The sequence below is a fragment of the Falco punctatus genome (assembly GCF_963210335.1).
Source record: "Falco punctatus genome assembly, chromosome: 3".
Lineage (NCBI taxonomy): Eukaryota > Metazoa > Chordata > Aves > Falconiformes > Falconidae > Falco > Falco punctatus.
In genome coordinates, this window is record NC_137582.1 from 111,721,089 (window position 1) to 111,736,985 (window position 15,897).

Genomic DNA, 15,897 nt, shown 5'->3' on the forward strand with positions numbered 1-15,897 from the left:
AAAAGAATATAAACCGTCTTGCATCAATATAGCTAACTATAGCTAACTCCAAAGCTAGGGATTACGATACTGATACCTACACTAATACTACTTGAAGACTAAAGAATGAGCAAAAAACAAAGGTAGAACAATGTTTTAATTTAGAAAATAAGCTTTAAATAAGTTCCACACAAATTTAGTAAGTTTGACATAACACAGCTCCAACGCACACTGAAGCCAACAAGTTGACACAAAGTCATCTCAGTAATGGGGTCAAGAACAGAAAAATACTATTCTGCCATCAATCACAGCAGGTCTGCACCACAAAAATGGAACTCTGACAGCAAAAGGAATACTACAATACCACATGTAAAACTCCTCACTTTCTTAAAAAGAACACTACATAAATGAACCAAAAACCCCACCATTCTTTAGAGCTTCAAGTCGTAAAACATATGGCTAGAAAGCCTACATAAATATTTTGAGGGCAAAAACTTACAATGAAGTCTCCTACTAGCAAACGATCAATAGTTTGCCTGATTTCAGCTTTCGTCTGCATTTTCAGCTTGTTGTACTGTCTTCTGGCAGCTTCAGCCACTCTTGCCTCTAACTCGGATTGATATCCGAAACCTGCACAAGAGATAGAAAACTGACTAGATATAATTTTGTTCATCTGTTAGGGGGGAGAAAGAGAAAAAAGAGAGAATCTATTTTAAATTTTAGCAGTAAAATATAGACCTGATAACACAGCAATTGAAAGCCATTGGCTGTACCTATACACCAGACTGCTTAACAGAAAAAACGAAGCATCTAAGCACAAAACAAACCACTTCCCAAATCTTTTTCTGGTTGTGACAGACCTTCAGCCTCAGTCACTAAATCTGAGGGAGACAGAAAGGGTGGTAAGTAAGGCAAGGGAGGAAATTCTGACTAAATGCTAGAAGTTTGTGGCATGTGTAGGCAGTCTTTTCTTGTTTGGTTGGTTTGTTTTAAACTTTACCTCTAACATTTATGGAATATTCTGATCTTCTAAGAAAAGGTTAAGTATCAGCCACACCTTTAGGCTAGGTAACTTAAGTCTTTTGGTATTTGCCAAAACCAACAGAAAAAGAATTGGTACTTTAAGAACATTTTAATGTTCCTTATTCTCACCTCTTATCCCCTCAGAAACTGACCTTCAACAACTAAAACTGCAAAGGCAGTCACTACAATTTTAACAGGTTCACGTACTAGACTCCTAAGTCTTGCTGTCCTTAGAAGCTTAAGGAGCCAGTATGTTCAAGATCTAAAAATCAAGGTACCCCAACCAGCTGTAACAAAGGTCAGACTTAATTTAACCAACACAAGAGATACAACAGGAATCAGAACACAATTTCCATGTACTGTTACTACAGAAAATACTCTGCTTTTCACTGTCCTCTCCAAAAACCTGTTCTCCACTAATTTCCACAAGAGATTACAGAAACAGCCCTCTATATGCATTTTAATTTCAGCAGCATGGACATCCACTGTGCAGCAACTTGCAATTTTTAAGTAAAAGTTTCAGGAGTCTGCCCAAGCAAAATCGCCGATTCAATTAACAGAAAAAACCAAATAATAAACAACAACCTCCCCACCAAGAGAATGAGCAGAGTACTGCTTAATTTGAATTTAAAGTGGAGATGCTTTGATTAGTGCTTTATATTTCTAAGAATGAAAATAAATAAAAATCAAAGATAAGGAAAGATATAATATTACTAAAACCCACACCCCACCGAAAAAAACACATGAAAAGTTAACCTGAGGTATGAACCCTTCCCTTGTAGAAGAAGTCAGCTACTTTCTTAATGGCTTGTGGATTGTAAATAATATTTAGAGGTCTGGTACTGACTTCCAGGCGCCTTTCAAAATTGCTGTGAATTGGATTTCTTTCATAAAGCATCTCAAACACTGGGGCATCAGGATCTGCAACTGAGTTTAAAAAAATGAGTTACATAAAGCAGTTGTAAAAAAACCCAAAACAAATGAACAAAAGCAAAAAAAAAAAACCCCAAAGAATTTAATAACTAATTTTTCATTGGTACTACTAGAAAAGCAGTACCTGTCCGAATATTCTTCGGTGACAGAGAAGCAAGTAATATGATCAGCTTCTACAATCAACAGAATTCAACATGTCTGTATATACAAAAACATTTTCAGAACTGGGGCCCTAATGCTGAACTCCTAACAATTTTTTTCTTTTTTTTAAACAAAGACAAAGAGGAAATGCAACTCCCCTTCTCCTGAAACTCTTTTTTTCTTACTTACTTTCTTTAAAGTCAACTTGAACGCACCCTTGTATCTGAAGAAAAGCTTCTATGGTTTTACCTTCGCTGTTTTCAATGGGCATTTGCATGAATTCAAACTCTAGGCAGACAGATTTGAAATTTCTGATTTGTAGCAATTATCTTATATGCTGGTGATCATTAAACATAAAATGAAATTTTTACCAGTGCTCTGATGAGTCATTTCTGAGGAAAAACTCTGGAGTCCAAAGGAAGACATGCAGCCAACTTCTTTTTGCTGATACAAATTTAAAAGAAAAAGAAAGTTTAGATAAAATCAACCAAGCCAACTGATACAAGCATAGAAGTTTTTTCTGTATTAGTCTTACAGTCACTTTATAAGTGAATTGTATGTATAGCCTGAGATTATTCTATGCTTTTTTTCCCTGAAGTAGTCAAGAAAGAAGTATGACTAAGAAGCTAACACTATCTACTCATGCAGCAGACAGACTGAAGTAGAAGTGCAAATTTCAGTCAGTTCTCTATGAATTACAAAGTACAAGATACATAGGAAATTCTCATGGAATTAGATTCAAATTTTGTTTGCTCTGAAGAGATATTTGAAATCTTTTCTGCAATTTGTTAGGAAGAAAAAAAAAAAGTTCTGTATTTCTGCTTTTTGCATAACAGTATACAGGTGAAACAAAAACTTACCAAAGAGCTTTAGGAAAAAGAACAATCACTGATTAAACAGCAATGCTGTTTGTTCAAAAAAATCAAACCTTGTTCAACAGATTATCTTCTTCTCAACACCGCTAGCTGTAACGTTAAAAGCTACAAGCATACATAGCAAACAACACAAGAGTTCTACAAAGGACCTTTGGAAAGGGAGGGGAAAAGTAAGTTCAACAAGTAGAAATCTTTCTTCAAGATTTTTGTGTTCTTTTTGGGATAAGGCACAAACCAAGAAAAACATGTAGCGAGTTTTGGAATGTAACTGTTCTCATACACACTTAAGCATCCTACATAGTAACCTGAAGAGGTTTTTTCACGTACAGGATTTGGGAAAACAAGAACAGGAAATATGGTCCCTTCTGTGGCCAAATCCCTCAGAAAAAGACCACCAAGCTGAACTTTGAGAAGGGAGGAATTTCTGCGAGGAAGAGATTCTGCTAAGATCTTTACACCTGTAATACAAAAACATAAAAACGCTTTTTTGTCTTTCAAGGTTTCATTTAAATCTTACAGATAACAAAAACTGTCCAACAAAGAAGTCTCTTGAAGTGCTTATATATATTCATTTCTACTAAAAAAAATTAAACACATAAATTTGGGATAATTACAGTGATTGTGAAGCATGTATTTCTACAGTTGTCTTCCTTTCACACATAAAAATGTCTAAAATTGAAGTCACCCACACATCTGAAGAGAGAAACTTATTTTCACATGACATATCAATTTCTACAAGCTGTTTTCATGTTTTCATTTTGAGCTTTGTTTCGGTGTAGTAATTTAAGAATTAAAACAAAAAACCCCCACCAAAACGCATAAAAACAAATAAAAGTCTGAAGGCAGACAAAGCTCTGGTCTTTTCTGAGAAAGAATGGAAATTGCCTTAATACCTGAGAACTCCAGCTGCATGAAAGCAGTCTCCTCAGCATGTACCACTTTCTTCTCCTTATGCAACAGAGTGAAAGAGCCACCCTGCAACTGTAGATTTAATTTAGCAAAAACATGATCTCTCTTTGTAAAGGTATTCATGCTAGAAGCATCTGCAGCAGGATCAAAAAAATCATCTGCACCTAAGGAAAAAAAGACAACACCACAAAACAATGCATTAAGTAAGTCAAATTCCTCTGGAAGACTACTGAAGAACAAAAAAGTTTCTCTGATTCTGAAAATAAAGATTTCCCCAATTCTAGGGAAGCAAAAATAGAAACAAAAAATAAAGCAGGTATACCTTCTTCCTCAGCAAAACCGAATGTTCCATAGAACTCTTCTATTTCAATTAAGGTACTGTAAACATACACTTATGAAGATGTCAACAACCCAGTACTGTTAACGTTGTATGCAGTCACAGCCCACCACATGACCCCCACCCACCTAAACAGAAGAAGTCCCAAAGCCCTTTGCCATAAGTATCTATAATAATGGAAGCAAATGTATTCCATATATTGCTTTAGAAATAAGCAGGTACACCAGGTGCTGGACTTTTTAACAGGTCATTAAGCTTTAGACAGGTGCTGCTGCCTATCTACATCAGCTGACACACAGAATCTTTTAACAAGACAGAACCAAAGAGTTGTTTCTGTTCGCATCACCAGGTATCTAACTACGGCAGTATTACCAGCCTTACAAGGAAACAGAAAGGCCTGTATTCCCATACCCAGTATGTCTTCTGGATTCCACTGTTCCTTTGGGTCAGGCAGCAGCCCTTCAAAAGGTTCACCTTCATATGTTTGCTGAGCATACCCATACCAGCCTCCCCAGCCAGGAAACCAAGACTGGAGATACTGCAGCATCCCAGTGCTACTGCCATGCGCAGATTCTGCTGTAGGGGAACCTCCAGGGGAATCGGGGAACGGCTCTTTAACACTCTGTGTTTGAACATTGAAGACATACTACACATTACTGCTGGTAAGTGAAAGACTATCACAAGTGTACAAAACCATCACATTAAAAACATAATTCCATCTACTGTTTACTCTGCACTCTTCAGTATACCAACAGTGATATTTTCAATCAATACTTAGCCTATTAGAAGAGCAGCAGCAGAGAAATAAAAATGTATCGTCCGTTAACTGCTGCATATTCATACATGAAGCCATACAGCGTTATTTAAGTCTTAATTCTAGAAACACTAAACCAAGTAGGAAGTAATTTTGACACATAAAACCAGAGCCCTCGATTTTAGCAGCTGTATTTGGAAGAGAGATAAGACTGTACTGTTACAGACATTAGCCCACATTTTATGCAGTGTGCTCAGAAAGCCATTTACAGGAGCCTCACCACTGCCATATATTTATTCTGGGAAAATATTCATTACAGGACCTTATTTCTACACTTTGTTTTTAAGATGAAGGCTATGTGCCCTAGGAATTCTGGCAAGGATACTAATGAGGAAGATCATTTAGAGTAATAATTTCACTGTGCAAGCGACACAACAGTAAAAACTGCAGGAACCGAGCACTGTTTGTGATTTTAGCATTTAAATCAAAGCAAATACATGCTAACACTCCCCAGCAGAACAGAACACAATACCTCAGAATAATTCACTTAAAGATCCAAGTATTACCCTGTATGCAGAATGTTCCTCACCTCAGCTAGGTCATGAAATTTATCATGAACTATCTCATACAATATCTTTAACTCTTCATAAGTTTGCTCATCTTCAATACGATGCATTTCGGCCTGAAAAGACAAAACAAAGTAACTACGCTAAAAGAACAGAGCATCTTGCTCACGAACATGTCAAACATCGCTGCATGGAGTAATTCAGAGATTCACAGAAAAAACTAGCATGATAGTATCCAAGCACCTAGGCACATGAAAACAAACAGAAGTCATGTGGGCAACCATAACACTGGCATTCTCCTGTAGCACAAATAAAGTTTATTTGCATTGTAAAATACACGATTTTAACACTTTTCATGGCAACAATTCCTTGCCCAACTATATCCTCCTATCATGCATAAGAAGCAAGGTCTGCAGCACAGAGTCTAAGCCACAGAAAATACCCGATTTAACAGAACACCTAGCTTAGCCAGGTGCAAAACAAGCTTCCGTCTCTAGTAAAGGAGGTAAGGGAAGTGAACTGCATAAATTAGGACAATGTGGTATTTGTTTTCAGTTACTTCGATATGTTGTCTTCTTTGTACTGATTAAAAAGCTGTTTGTGGAAGCTTATGATTCACCCAAGTCTAAAAAATATATCACGGAACAAGAAAGCAAAAGACAGTTTTCTAGTCCAGTGGCATTGCCCTTGTTACATTTCACAGCTCTGCTGAAGACAATGCAAGCTATATTAAAGTGAAAGTCTCCCGCTTTGCCAAGTACTACAAAACTTCCAGTACACTGACCTACTCCTACAGTTCATGTCTAAATTAATACAAGTTAAGGATTACATACACCTTAATGTATCAATAGAATCGCATCTGTAATTAAGACAGGTGAGGTACATGGTGCCCTGAACTGATTTAACGAAGAAGTCCCAGTACACCTAAACACAAAGAGCAGCTAATTATAGTTCACAGGTTTTTTTCTTTCTGAAGTAGGACACAGGTTCACCGTTATGGGCACTTTCCCTCTAAAATCTTCATCCTAAAATCAACTGTGGAAAAACAAAACCAAAAAAAACCAAAAACAAGCACCCCCAAACACACTGTCAACTAGCCACAATTTTTCCCACGTTATCTACCCAGCCATTTGGGTGACCTGACACACTTCTGATACCTAAATATTTTTTGAGTCTATAGGGAACACAAGAAAGCATGCCACAGACTGACATAAGCATTCTATGCCATTTAATGCTATTTTTGGTGAAACCCAGTTACAGCTCAAAAAAAAAAAAGGCAGCTTTAGGCAGGTGTCTCTAAACTAGAATAGATTTTAAACTTGAGAAGATGAAACAAATCAAATAAGATAATTAATAAACACTATAGAGAACTCAAATCTAGATACCTGCTCTGCAGTAGACAGTGGTTCCCCCTTCAACTTGCTATAATACATGTCAGTGTAAGATACTGCATCTTGGGCCCGATGTAATGCGAACTCCCACGTAGAACGTTGTCTCTGCTCCCTGATCTCCGAAAGATTAGCATTCAAAGCAAAGATCCACCATTCTCGGCAGCTGAAACATTTTTAATTGTATTACCAGTATTTCCAAAAAAAGAAAAAACCCAAATGCATACAAATTGGTGAAAGGTCCAGGAGATTCAGTGAAAAAATAAGAGGGCAACTGGTCAGAAAAAGCATCAGTATTGAAGACAGCCTAGCTGGACTAGTCCTACAGACTGCCCAGACCAGTGCTCTGCAGTCCCCACCACTGCAGTGGGAGTTCGCACAGCTCTTATGGATCAGGCACAGACAACAAAATGTTGAGCTACCCAGTCCTCTGGTCTGAACTGATACCATCTTTCTTATTTATCCATAAAAGTAATTTAATAGGAGCTTTTTCCACAGAGTAAATTTCAGAATACCACAGTGTAGGAGGTAGAACCTCCAAATTAATTTCATTCTCAGAAGCTGTGAAAGAAGGATTTAATGCCTCAGGTAAGAATAATTTTATTTTAAGTCTGAATTACGTCTTTTCAATGTTGTATCTATTCAAAATACAATAAATTGACTATTTAAAACTGATTTATGAGGTAGGACAACAAAAAACATGCAAACAGAAACTCTAATACATGATTATTATCTACCTTTTTGTATTTGTCTTCACTCTAGTCTCCCTACTATAGTTTTTAATATAATATTAACACCACCACACACTTAGATATACTCACTTCTCTGTTACTGTAACCTTTGGTCTCCACTTCCTGAATTTCAGCTGTCGTTCCTTTCTAGCCAGTTCCTTTAAAAATTCCATGATTTGCTGATACTGCATCTTTTAGTAAAACAATACACAGATCAATTAGGTAATATTGCTTTCCAAAGCAAAGGGGAGAAAAAACCAACAACAAATAAAACAACTACAAGCTTAGTTTGACTACATCAATTGCCTGCATATGGCCTTAGAATGAAGATTAATGTTAACCATAATTCATAATTTGGTTCTCTAGTGTCACAGATCTTCTCCCAGTAGCTAGTAGTTAGATGTGTGACATTCAGTTTACAGGTTTTTTTATTTACAAACACACAGAATGAAATCTCCTTCCATGTCAGATCATCAACCTAACATTAGCCACTATTGTACATTCTATAGACTAAAATAATGCCTATGCATCCCTCCTATTACTACAATAAACTAACAAGAAAGTAAATCAGTTGCAGTAAAATAATTAAACAGTTTTGAATGCTTAGTTTTAAAACAAACTGTAGTGTATCCCTTTCAGTTGCCTCTAAAACTAAATTTTTAAGAAAGTATTAATTTTATGCTACAATACTTGGTACTTAAGCTGTTAACAAACACTACCATAGATTTATGATGCCTACAGATATTTCACTGTTTGAATCAGCAACTGTTTTCTTAGAGGCAGATAATTCAAGATGTAATTTACCAGCAGAATCTTTAAAAACACTGACATACAAACAACAGCTGCAGCAGGTGGCAAGGAGAAAATACACTCTATGTCAATGTACCAATTTGAATTTGTAGACATTGTGATTACCAAAACATAAAGGAACATCTTCTTTAATCAGTGTCACTTTGTTAGAATCTGACCATAAAGCAGAGTGCAGTACAGCATACAGACACCCAAGCAATCTTGAAGACTAACTATTTTGGACACCCAACACAGCCTGACGTGATTCACAGCAGAGAGTTCCAGATGGCCTCATTTACCCTGCTCCTCAACTGCCTCTGTTTCAGACACTGAGAGTTAAATGAAGATGGTTGGTATTTACCTGTGAAAGCTTCAAGGGTATAGTCTCAAGCTGAATGTCACACTCAAGCCGCGGAGTCTGGCGTGACCTTAAAGGTTCCTTAGAACAATTTCTCTTAAGAAGAGCAGAAGTGCATACAGGTTCCATGATGTAATTATGATCACGACTTTCCATACTTTTATCCATCGCTTCCTGTGGGTTACAAGTGAATTTATTCTATTAAAAAATGAGCATACAATACTTACTGGGATGCATGGGTTTCATATTCTAGAATATGCTTTATGAACATGCCAGTCCATTAAAAAAACAAAACCTCTTAAACATGTTCTCTTCAAGGGTAAAACAAGGTATTTCACAGCATAGCTTTATGGGTTGCACTTGTATCCTGTCATTACACTGTGAAACCATAAACTTCTGTTGTTCTTAAAAGCGCCAGATTCAATAAACTCTAAGTCAATTAGGTCTGCGATACAGAAAGGAGACTAAAAACAACAACAACCATCTTTGTTTCATATGCAAAATCTCTCTCTCGCACCTGTATCTGACCAGGAGGCAGGTCACCCAATAAAGTGCAGCTGGTATCCCAATAAACACTGAAGTCTGCAACATCCAACTGTTTTTTCCGCATCAGCCTCTCTACCTGAGGTAGAAAAAGTGCAATAAAGTCAAGATCACAGACCACATGCCACGTTGTTTTTAGTTCCACATAGTCAATAAATGATATCAAATGCCCAGAACCTATTTAGTACAATAACCTGAAGATTACTAAAATGCCATACATTTTACTAAATATTTACTAGCACCCATAAAACACAGCATGACATCTTAGCCGCCAGGAGTTCTTGTACAAAAAGTTATACATACTGGTTCAAATACCGCATTTTGCATTGATACATTCTTGATGCATATGCCAAACGCAAATGGCTGCAAAGGATTTGTGACACCATCTTCAAACCTCAAATGGACATCCTGAATTTTTAACTAGACAGAAAAAAAAAGGTTACTAGAGACAGCTATTTACATCATTAGAGAGGACAGCAGTACTGTTCATTAATACTAAAGCAACTTAGTATTTAATTTCTGCAATTCTCCAGTAAATTTCTGGTAGTTATTTAGGCCTCACAGAAATCCTATTCCTCACTTCTGTTTTTGCAATCTCTGGTTCTGCCTTCTCCTCAGATACTACTAGTCCCTGCCTTTCTCCCCCAAAACAACCTGCCACTTTCGAAGACTTTGCTCTCCTACTGTTATTCTCCAGTTTAAAGGCAAATGTGTAACTGTCAACTGAAGACTCAAATTTCGTTTATGTACTAAAATTGTCAGCATGGGCCAGGATTACAAGTAACAACACATGTGACCCAAACTAAATTTACATTGGTAAAACCTTTGAGAACATCAAGTTACTGTGGTTTCTCAGAGCGTGTAGAGTCCATGACTGAGAAAATCACAGATACTCTCATCTTGAGCTCCTGCACCAAACACATTCTTCTCAAACTATCAAGAAAAGCAAGTAGTCCAAGGTGTCTTGCTTGTGAATTGCCTCTAGTGAGTTGAAATGCAACCAATTAACACAGTCAGTCTAGCTGCACATAAGGAGAAAGGCCAGGCTTTCCACGGACGTGAGCAGACAAATTTTAGCAAGTAATACGTAGAAGGCTTCTGGTTCTTAAACACAAATGATTAAGGAGGTGTTGCTACAATGTCATTAACTACATTAAGACTTCCAAAAAGAAAAAGCAACAGTGTAACAGTCACACTTTCGAGTTATTTTGAAACTTAGGAGACACATGGCAGATATTTATTAGTAGTAGAAAAAGAGTAATTCAAGTATTTGAGAACACCACGCAGTCAAATAATCAAAATTGTAAATCAGCAGAGATTTGCTTCTTTACAAATTAGCTTTTTATCAAAACAAATCATGCTCTTCTGCTTCATAAACAAATTATTTTGGTGGGTTTATAAATCAAAGAATTAAAAAGTGAGCAAACCCCATCAGATTTCATTCAAATTCATTATCCACCTACTGTTACAAACCAAAAAAAAAGTTGGTGCTTTCCCTTTGGGAAAAACAGAATGGATAGTTCTTCATTTTCCAGAATCCCCCACGAGGGCCAGTTTAAGACTGAAGTTATGAAGATTCAATCTGAAAAGGGACTGCCCTCTGCCAAACATTTACTTTTGATTTACATTATTTCTTCTCTGAAGGCTACAACCATGTGAAGCACAGTGGGCACAGGTAATTCTTAACAAGTGGGAAAGGCTCTACAATGCAAAGGCTTACTTCAATGTTTTCTACAATTCTTGTGACCACAGATGCAGTAACAGAGTACCAATAAGATTCCCCTTTCTGTCGTCGTTCTTTCTAGAAGAGAAAATAGGGATAAGCATTAACCAACACTGTAACAACTGGTCAGGAGATGATTACCTTGTTACACTGAAATTACTGTGAACAGGGAGAAGAAAAAAAAAAAAAAAAAAAAGAACAATTTCAGTATCCCCAAAGTATGTGGGATACACAACATGATGGGGGTGGGGCAGGGCAGCAATGCACTATAGTAGCATGTACGAATCAAATTCTAACTTAGTTTCCTATGCATCTGTTATCCCACTTGTTAGGAGACTTAAATGCAACCCATCTACCACAGCAGTTTCTCCACCATGAAAAACATGCATGACTCACTTTCCATTTTTCTTCAAGTGCTAGAAGAAGGGCTTTCTTGCGTTCTCTTTCTTGCAACTTCTCCCTTTCCTCATCAAAATCATCTTTTTTTTCTGGTGCACCAATTAAGTGCAGTTTTGAGATAGATATCACCCATGGATCCACATGTGGACGATAAAAAGGTATCTGCAGTGTTATTTTGCCAATGAAACCTAGATATTCAAAACAGAGATGCTATCAGATTCCTTCTTAAACACAATAGTTCACCCTTGGGAAAACTGAAAGAAAAAGTGGTGTAAGAAACAAACAAGCTAAACCAAAACTGGATAACCTGAAAACCAGGCTACCTGATTTATTCAAGCTTCTGACTCACAGGTAAAGGCTCTTCTAAAATATGCAATACTTCCTGTTTACAAATATTGGTCCTGCTCACACAAGCAAAATACAAACCTGCCTTTACTTCAAACGGTAATTCAAGTTCCTTCAAGGCATCTTTCTTTAGCGGCAAGTTTTCCAATTCAACAGCACCTACACAAAGCAGAAAAGACAAGTCTGCTAAACAAAACTACGTTAAAGAACGCCAGCTTGAACGTTGTAAGCCTAATATGACTGGCACTGTGTTTTAAAGGAAAAAATATCAAACAGGATTTCATGAGAACAGCCAACCTACCACTTCAAGCTACAACTGCAACGGTTATTTAATATGTTTGTTTATCTTCCCAGGCCACGTGTTCAAACTGTTTGATGAGGCCATCTAGAAGCAATCTTCTGCAAGGTTTTAGATCCAAACTTTATCATAACCAAGGAGAAAGCTTCTCCTCCGTGTCTTTTCCAAAGAGATAAAGTGTTTTCTCAATATTACAAAAAGTACGCACAGAAAAGCTTTGATGTGTTATGTGCTCTTCAGAAGTAGCAGATAACAGCAGCAAAAGGTAAACTACAAAGTACAGATCTGAGCACTCTGTAAAAGTACAAGACTCACAAACATAACATGACAGAAACCAGAAGTCTTAATTACAGGGGAGTAACTACCAGCACCAAAACGTAAGAGGTAAAGACTACAGAATACTTCCTGCCACAGTCCCTCAACAGGAAAGATACTGAACAGCATAAGAAAAATGACACTCAAATATTATATAAACATGCTGATAAGGTATGTTAAGCATATATTTGAAAGCTTCATATATATTGGTTTAACAGTGTTGATAAAAAGGTTTTATATAAATGTTAAACTCAATATTAACTGATTGTTTCTATTCCACCTTCAAATTATTACAAAAACATATCACTTTTTTTTTTTTAATCACAGTATGAAAACACTACAGAAAATAGCACAAAGCCTCACCCTTTAGAAGAGCGACTGAAAGTTGGTCGGTGTTCAGGTTATTGACATATTTGCCCAAATAGGTGTTGAGGACCCAGGCTACCAACCCTTCCAACATGACTGTCCTAGAAGAGGGCAACTAGTGTTTTTCTGTCATTTTCTGGATTTCTGTTCCATAATTACAGTCTAGCTCTGAAAGAAAAAAAATGAAGAAAATTATTGTCCGAAACATACACTCTCAGCAGAGCTGACATACTGCTATCACTGTTCTTACTGTAATCAATCTAAAAAACAGTAAAACCACTAAGCTTTATTTCCACCTTAAAAAAATGCTTTATGCTATGCCCTTTAATTCTCAAATCAGAGCTGCATATAGAACTTCGATGACTACAGACCACTTCCCATTTGCAAATAAAGTTCACCTTTCCATCCTTTTCCTAATCAAAACACCAGATGTTGTTCCAGTAATCAAAAAGGCCAATCTACAATCCCCTTCCAGAAAAGGGAAGACTAAAATTCCATGTTGATCTGGAGCAGTTTTGCACTGGCCTCTCTGACTTCTGCTGCCGGCATCTTCTCCAAGTTGCCAGCATTCTGGTTTTAGAAGCCTAGTCCAAAGCAACAACCCAGAGCCTTCAACCATGTTTTTATAGAATTCTTATACAACACCTATGAAACAACTCACCCTGCTCAAACCCCTTTTTTGGGAAGAGCGTATGTGTGGGAAGTAATCAGATACAAGTCCCATAAATAGCTCATCAACAGTTACTCTAACAGGTTTGCGAAATGATAGTGTGGATTACTGCATCAAGGATGAGAAAAAAAGCTACATTAGCAAAGCAATACTGGTCATATGTGCAAACATGAAAACTTCTTACTTTTCTCCAACCATTTCTGCTTCAACTTAAATGGTAATCAGACCATTAAAACCACTAAGTCCATTTTCAAGTTTTTAACCAGTAAACTGCAAAACTTCTATTAGCTGCTGCAAAGGTAGGATCAAGTATGTTGTTACAGTAAGTAAAAAAGCATGCAGGCCATATCTTCAGGTTAGAATGCAGTAAACCTATCAGTTCCGTGTTTAGAAAAGTGTCCCAATCCCACATACCTCCCTAAACCAGTGTACATAATTCGACTGAGTTCTACGGAGCAGAAAAGCAAGATACATTACTTATTCACATCTGACAATAGAAGAAAATAACAACTTCAAAAACTGTATTTTAAATTATATTAAGATTCTGGGTTTTTTTCCAATAACGAGGTTTGCTTGATTTTAGGCACCTTCATTTGAGCCTTTAGATCTTTAACAAACAGCCAGTATTCAACAAAATAACCAGAATTACGCATATAATGAAAGGCTTTTTGGAAAGTACAGCTATGCTGTCATGCAGAATGAAACACAGCTATAAGTAACACTGGGAAGTTACATTCAAATAAGGTATATCTTCATGTTAAACGCATTTTAACACTTTTATCTGTTAAACTTCTCAATAGTCTTCAAAATCAACAGCCTTATTCCACATAATAAAGACTGAGCATTTGTACACCTGGGCCACTACCTCCTAAGTTTTTAGTCTAACAGAACTGACGAGAAACTGAAGTTCAAGCAAAAGCAGATACAGTAATCCTTGCCATATTACCCTTAAAAAAAAATAAATAAAAAAGAAATCCACAGGTGTCAGGAGCCAAATCAGAAGATCTTGAAGAGACATTCAGGAGCATGGAACAGGTTAGTGTCTCAGCGACCGAGAACCTTCGGCGCGAGAACAATTCCATGCCTGAAGCCACCACAAGACCTGTAAAGTACATTGCTTCCTTAGCCTAAACTTGTGCATCATAAGCAACTACTTAGGCATCTTTCAAATGTTTTAAGGCTTTTACGTTTGTCATTTTCTCATCCACTGCTGTGTCACTGGGAAGAAAACTGAAACACTTGTTTTCTATGACAGTGTTTTTATTTCCTTAACATATGTAACAAAAAAGGCACAGTAAGCGCTCATCGGGATGAGAATCCAAGACCAAAGTAGGGGCTCGCCCACACCGGCTCACTTTTTCTGGGAGAGGCAGCCGGGCAGAGGGGCCGCGCCGGGCCCGGGAAGCGCGGCGGGAGCTGCGGGCCGAGGCGGGCGGGCTGGGGGCGGACGGACACACTGCGGCCGCACGGCAGGGACGGGACGGGAGGCGCCTCCCGGGCACTCTCCCGTCTCTGCCCCCACGCAAGCAAACGCCCGGTGGGGAGGAAGGCGGCACCGGGAGACCTGTTGGCACACACCACGCGTCAGTGGCGCGGCGAAAGGTCACCTTGCCCGGCGGCGCCCGGGAGAGCCCCGAGGCGGCCCTGGCGAGGCGGCCGGCCTGCGCCCCGCGGGGAGCGCGCCCGCGGGCACCCGGGCGTGGGGCTGAGGCGCCACCAGCCCCGGCGGCGGGGGAGCGCTGCCCGGGGCGGCTCCGGCCCCCCGGCGCAGCGACCGGGGGGGGCTGCGCGGCCGCCCCTCGCCCCCCCGGGGCCGGGCCGGCGGGGCGGAGCCCTGCGAGGGGCGTGAGGCAGGGAGGGGCCCTCAGGGCCGGGTCCGCGCTGTGCAGCCACGGGCCGCGTTCCCAGCGGTGACTGACGCAGGAGGAAACGAGAGCGGGGGCCCGGGGCCGCCGGCACGGCTCTCCCCCCGGCTCGCCGGCACCCACCTGGACTCCGGTGGCGGCCGCCTCCTCAGTGGCGCGGCGGTGTCGGCGGGCCGCACGCCAATCGATCCCGAGCCAACCGACGGGAGGCGCCTGCGTCGGGGAGCGCCGAGCTGTCGATGGCCGCCTCGCCCGCCTCTTTGAGGCGGAGCCGGCGCGGCGGGGCGGGCTCTTCCCGCGCCGCCGCTCAGCGCCCTGCGCAGCAGCGCGTGCCCGGCCGGGGCCCCTCAGCCGCTGGCACCTGCCGAGGGAAATGGCGGGAAGCGCCGCCGGGGCTGTGAGGCGGGAGGGGGGAGCGGCCGCCGCGCCGGGCCGGGCGGCACCTGGCACCACAGGGAAGGGCCTTCGGAAAGCAGCAGGTCAACCTGTGGAATTAAAGAACCCATTCCAGAAATTAGAGGTTTTAATAAAGATGTCGGGAAACTTGCAGATACACGTAATTACAAAAAGAGAGGCTGGGTTTTTTTGTG

General features: G+C 39.7%; 1 protein-coding gene across 4 annotated transcripts in view; it reads right to left on the bottom strand.

Annotated features, from left to right (window-relative positions):
- The window catches only part of VPS13D (vacuolar protein sorting 13 homolog D), a 107,457-nt gene extending 91,897 nt beyond the window's left edge, over positions 1-15,560 (bottom strand). For all 4 annotated transcript variants that reach the window (XR_013927122.1, XM_080380803.1, XM_080380804.1 and 1 more), the window contains exons 1-17: positions 15,431-15,560; positions 12,770-12,940; positions 11,875-11,952; positions 11,446-11,636; positions 11,047-11,127; positions 9,630-9,746; positions 9,301-9,405; positions 8,787-8,957; positions 7,727-7,827; positions 6,903-7,071; positions 5,541-5,633; positions 4,609-4,819; positions 3,845-4,024; positions 3,279-3,409; positions 2,448-2,520; positions 1,759-1,929; positions 479-609 (exon numbers count right to left, since the gene is read on the bottom strand). Coding sequence is in view for 3 of the 4 variants with exons in the window: in XM_080380803.1 (XP_080236929.1) it covers positions 479-609; positions 1,759-1,929; positions 2,448-2,520; positions 3,279-3,409; positions 3,845-4,024; positions 4,609-4,819; positions 5,541-5,633; positions 6,903-7,071; positions 7,727-7,827; positions 8,787-8,957; positions 9,301-9,405; positions 9,630-9,746; positions 11,047-11,127; positions 11,446-11,636; positions 11,875-11,952; positions 12,770-12,866 (2,100 nt within the window). In the remaining variant the exon portion in view is untranslated. The remainder of the gene's footprint in view (positions 1-478; positions 610-1,758; positions 1,930-2,447; positions 2,521-3,278; positions 3,410-3,844; positions 4,025-4,608; positions 4,820-5,540; positions 5,634-6,902; positions 7,072-7,726; positions 7,828-8,786; positions 8,958-9,300; positions 9,406-9,629; positions 9,747-11,046; positions 11,128-11,445; positions 11,637-11,874; positions 11,953-12,769; positions 12,941-15,430) is intronic.
- Positions 15,561-15,897: the final 337 nt, after the last annotated feature.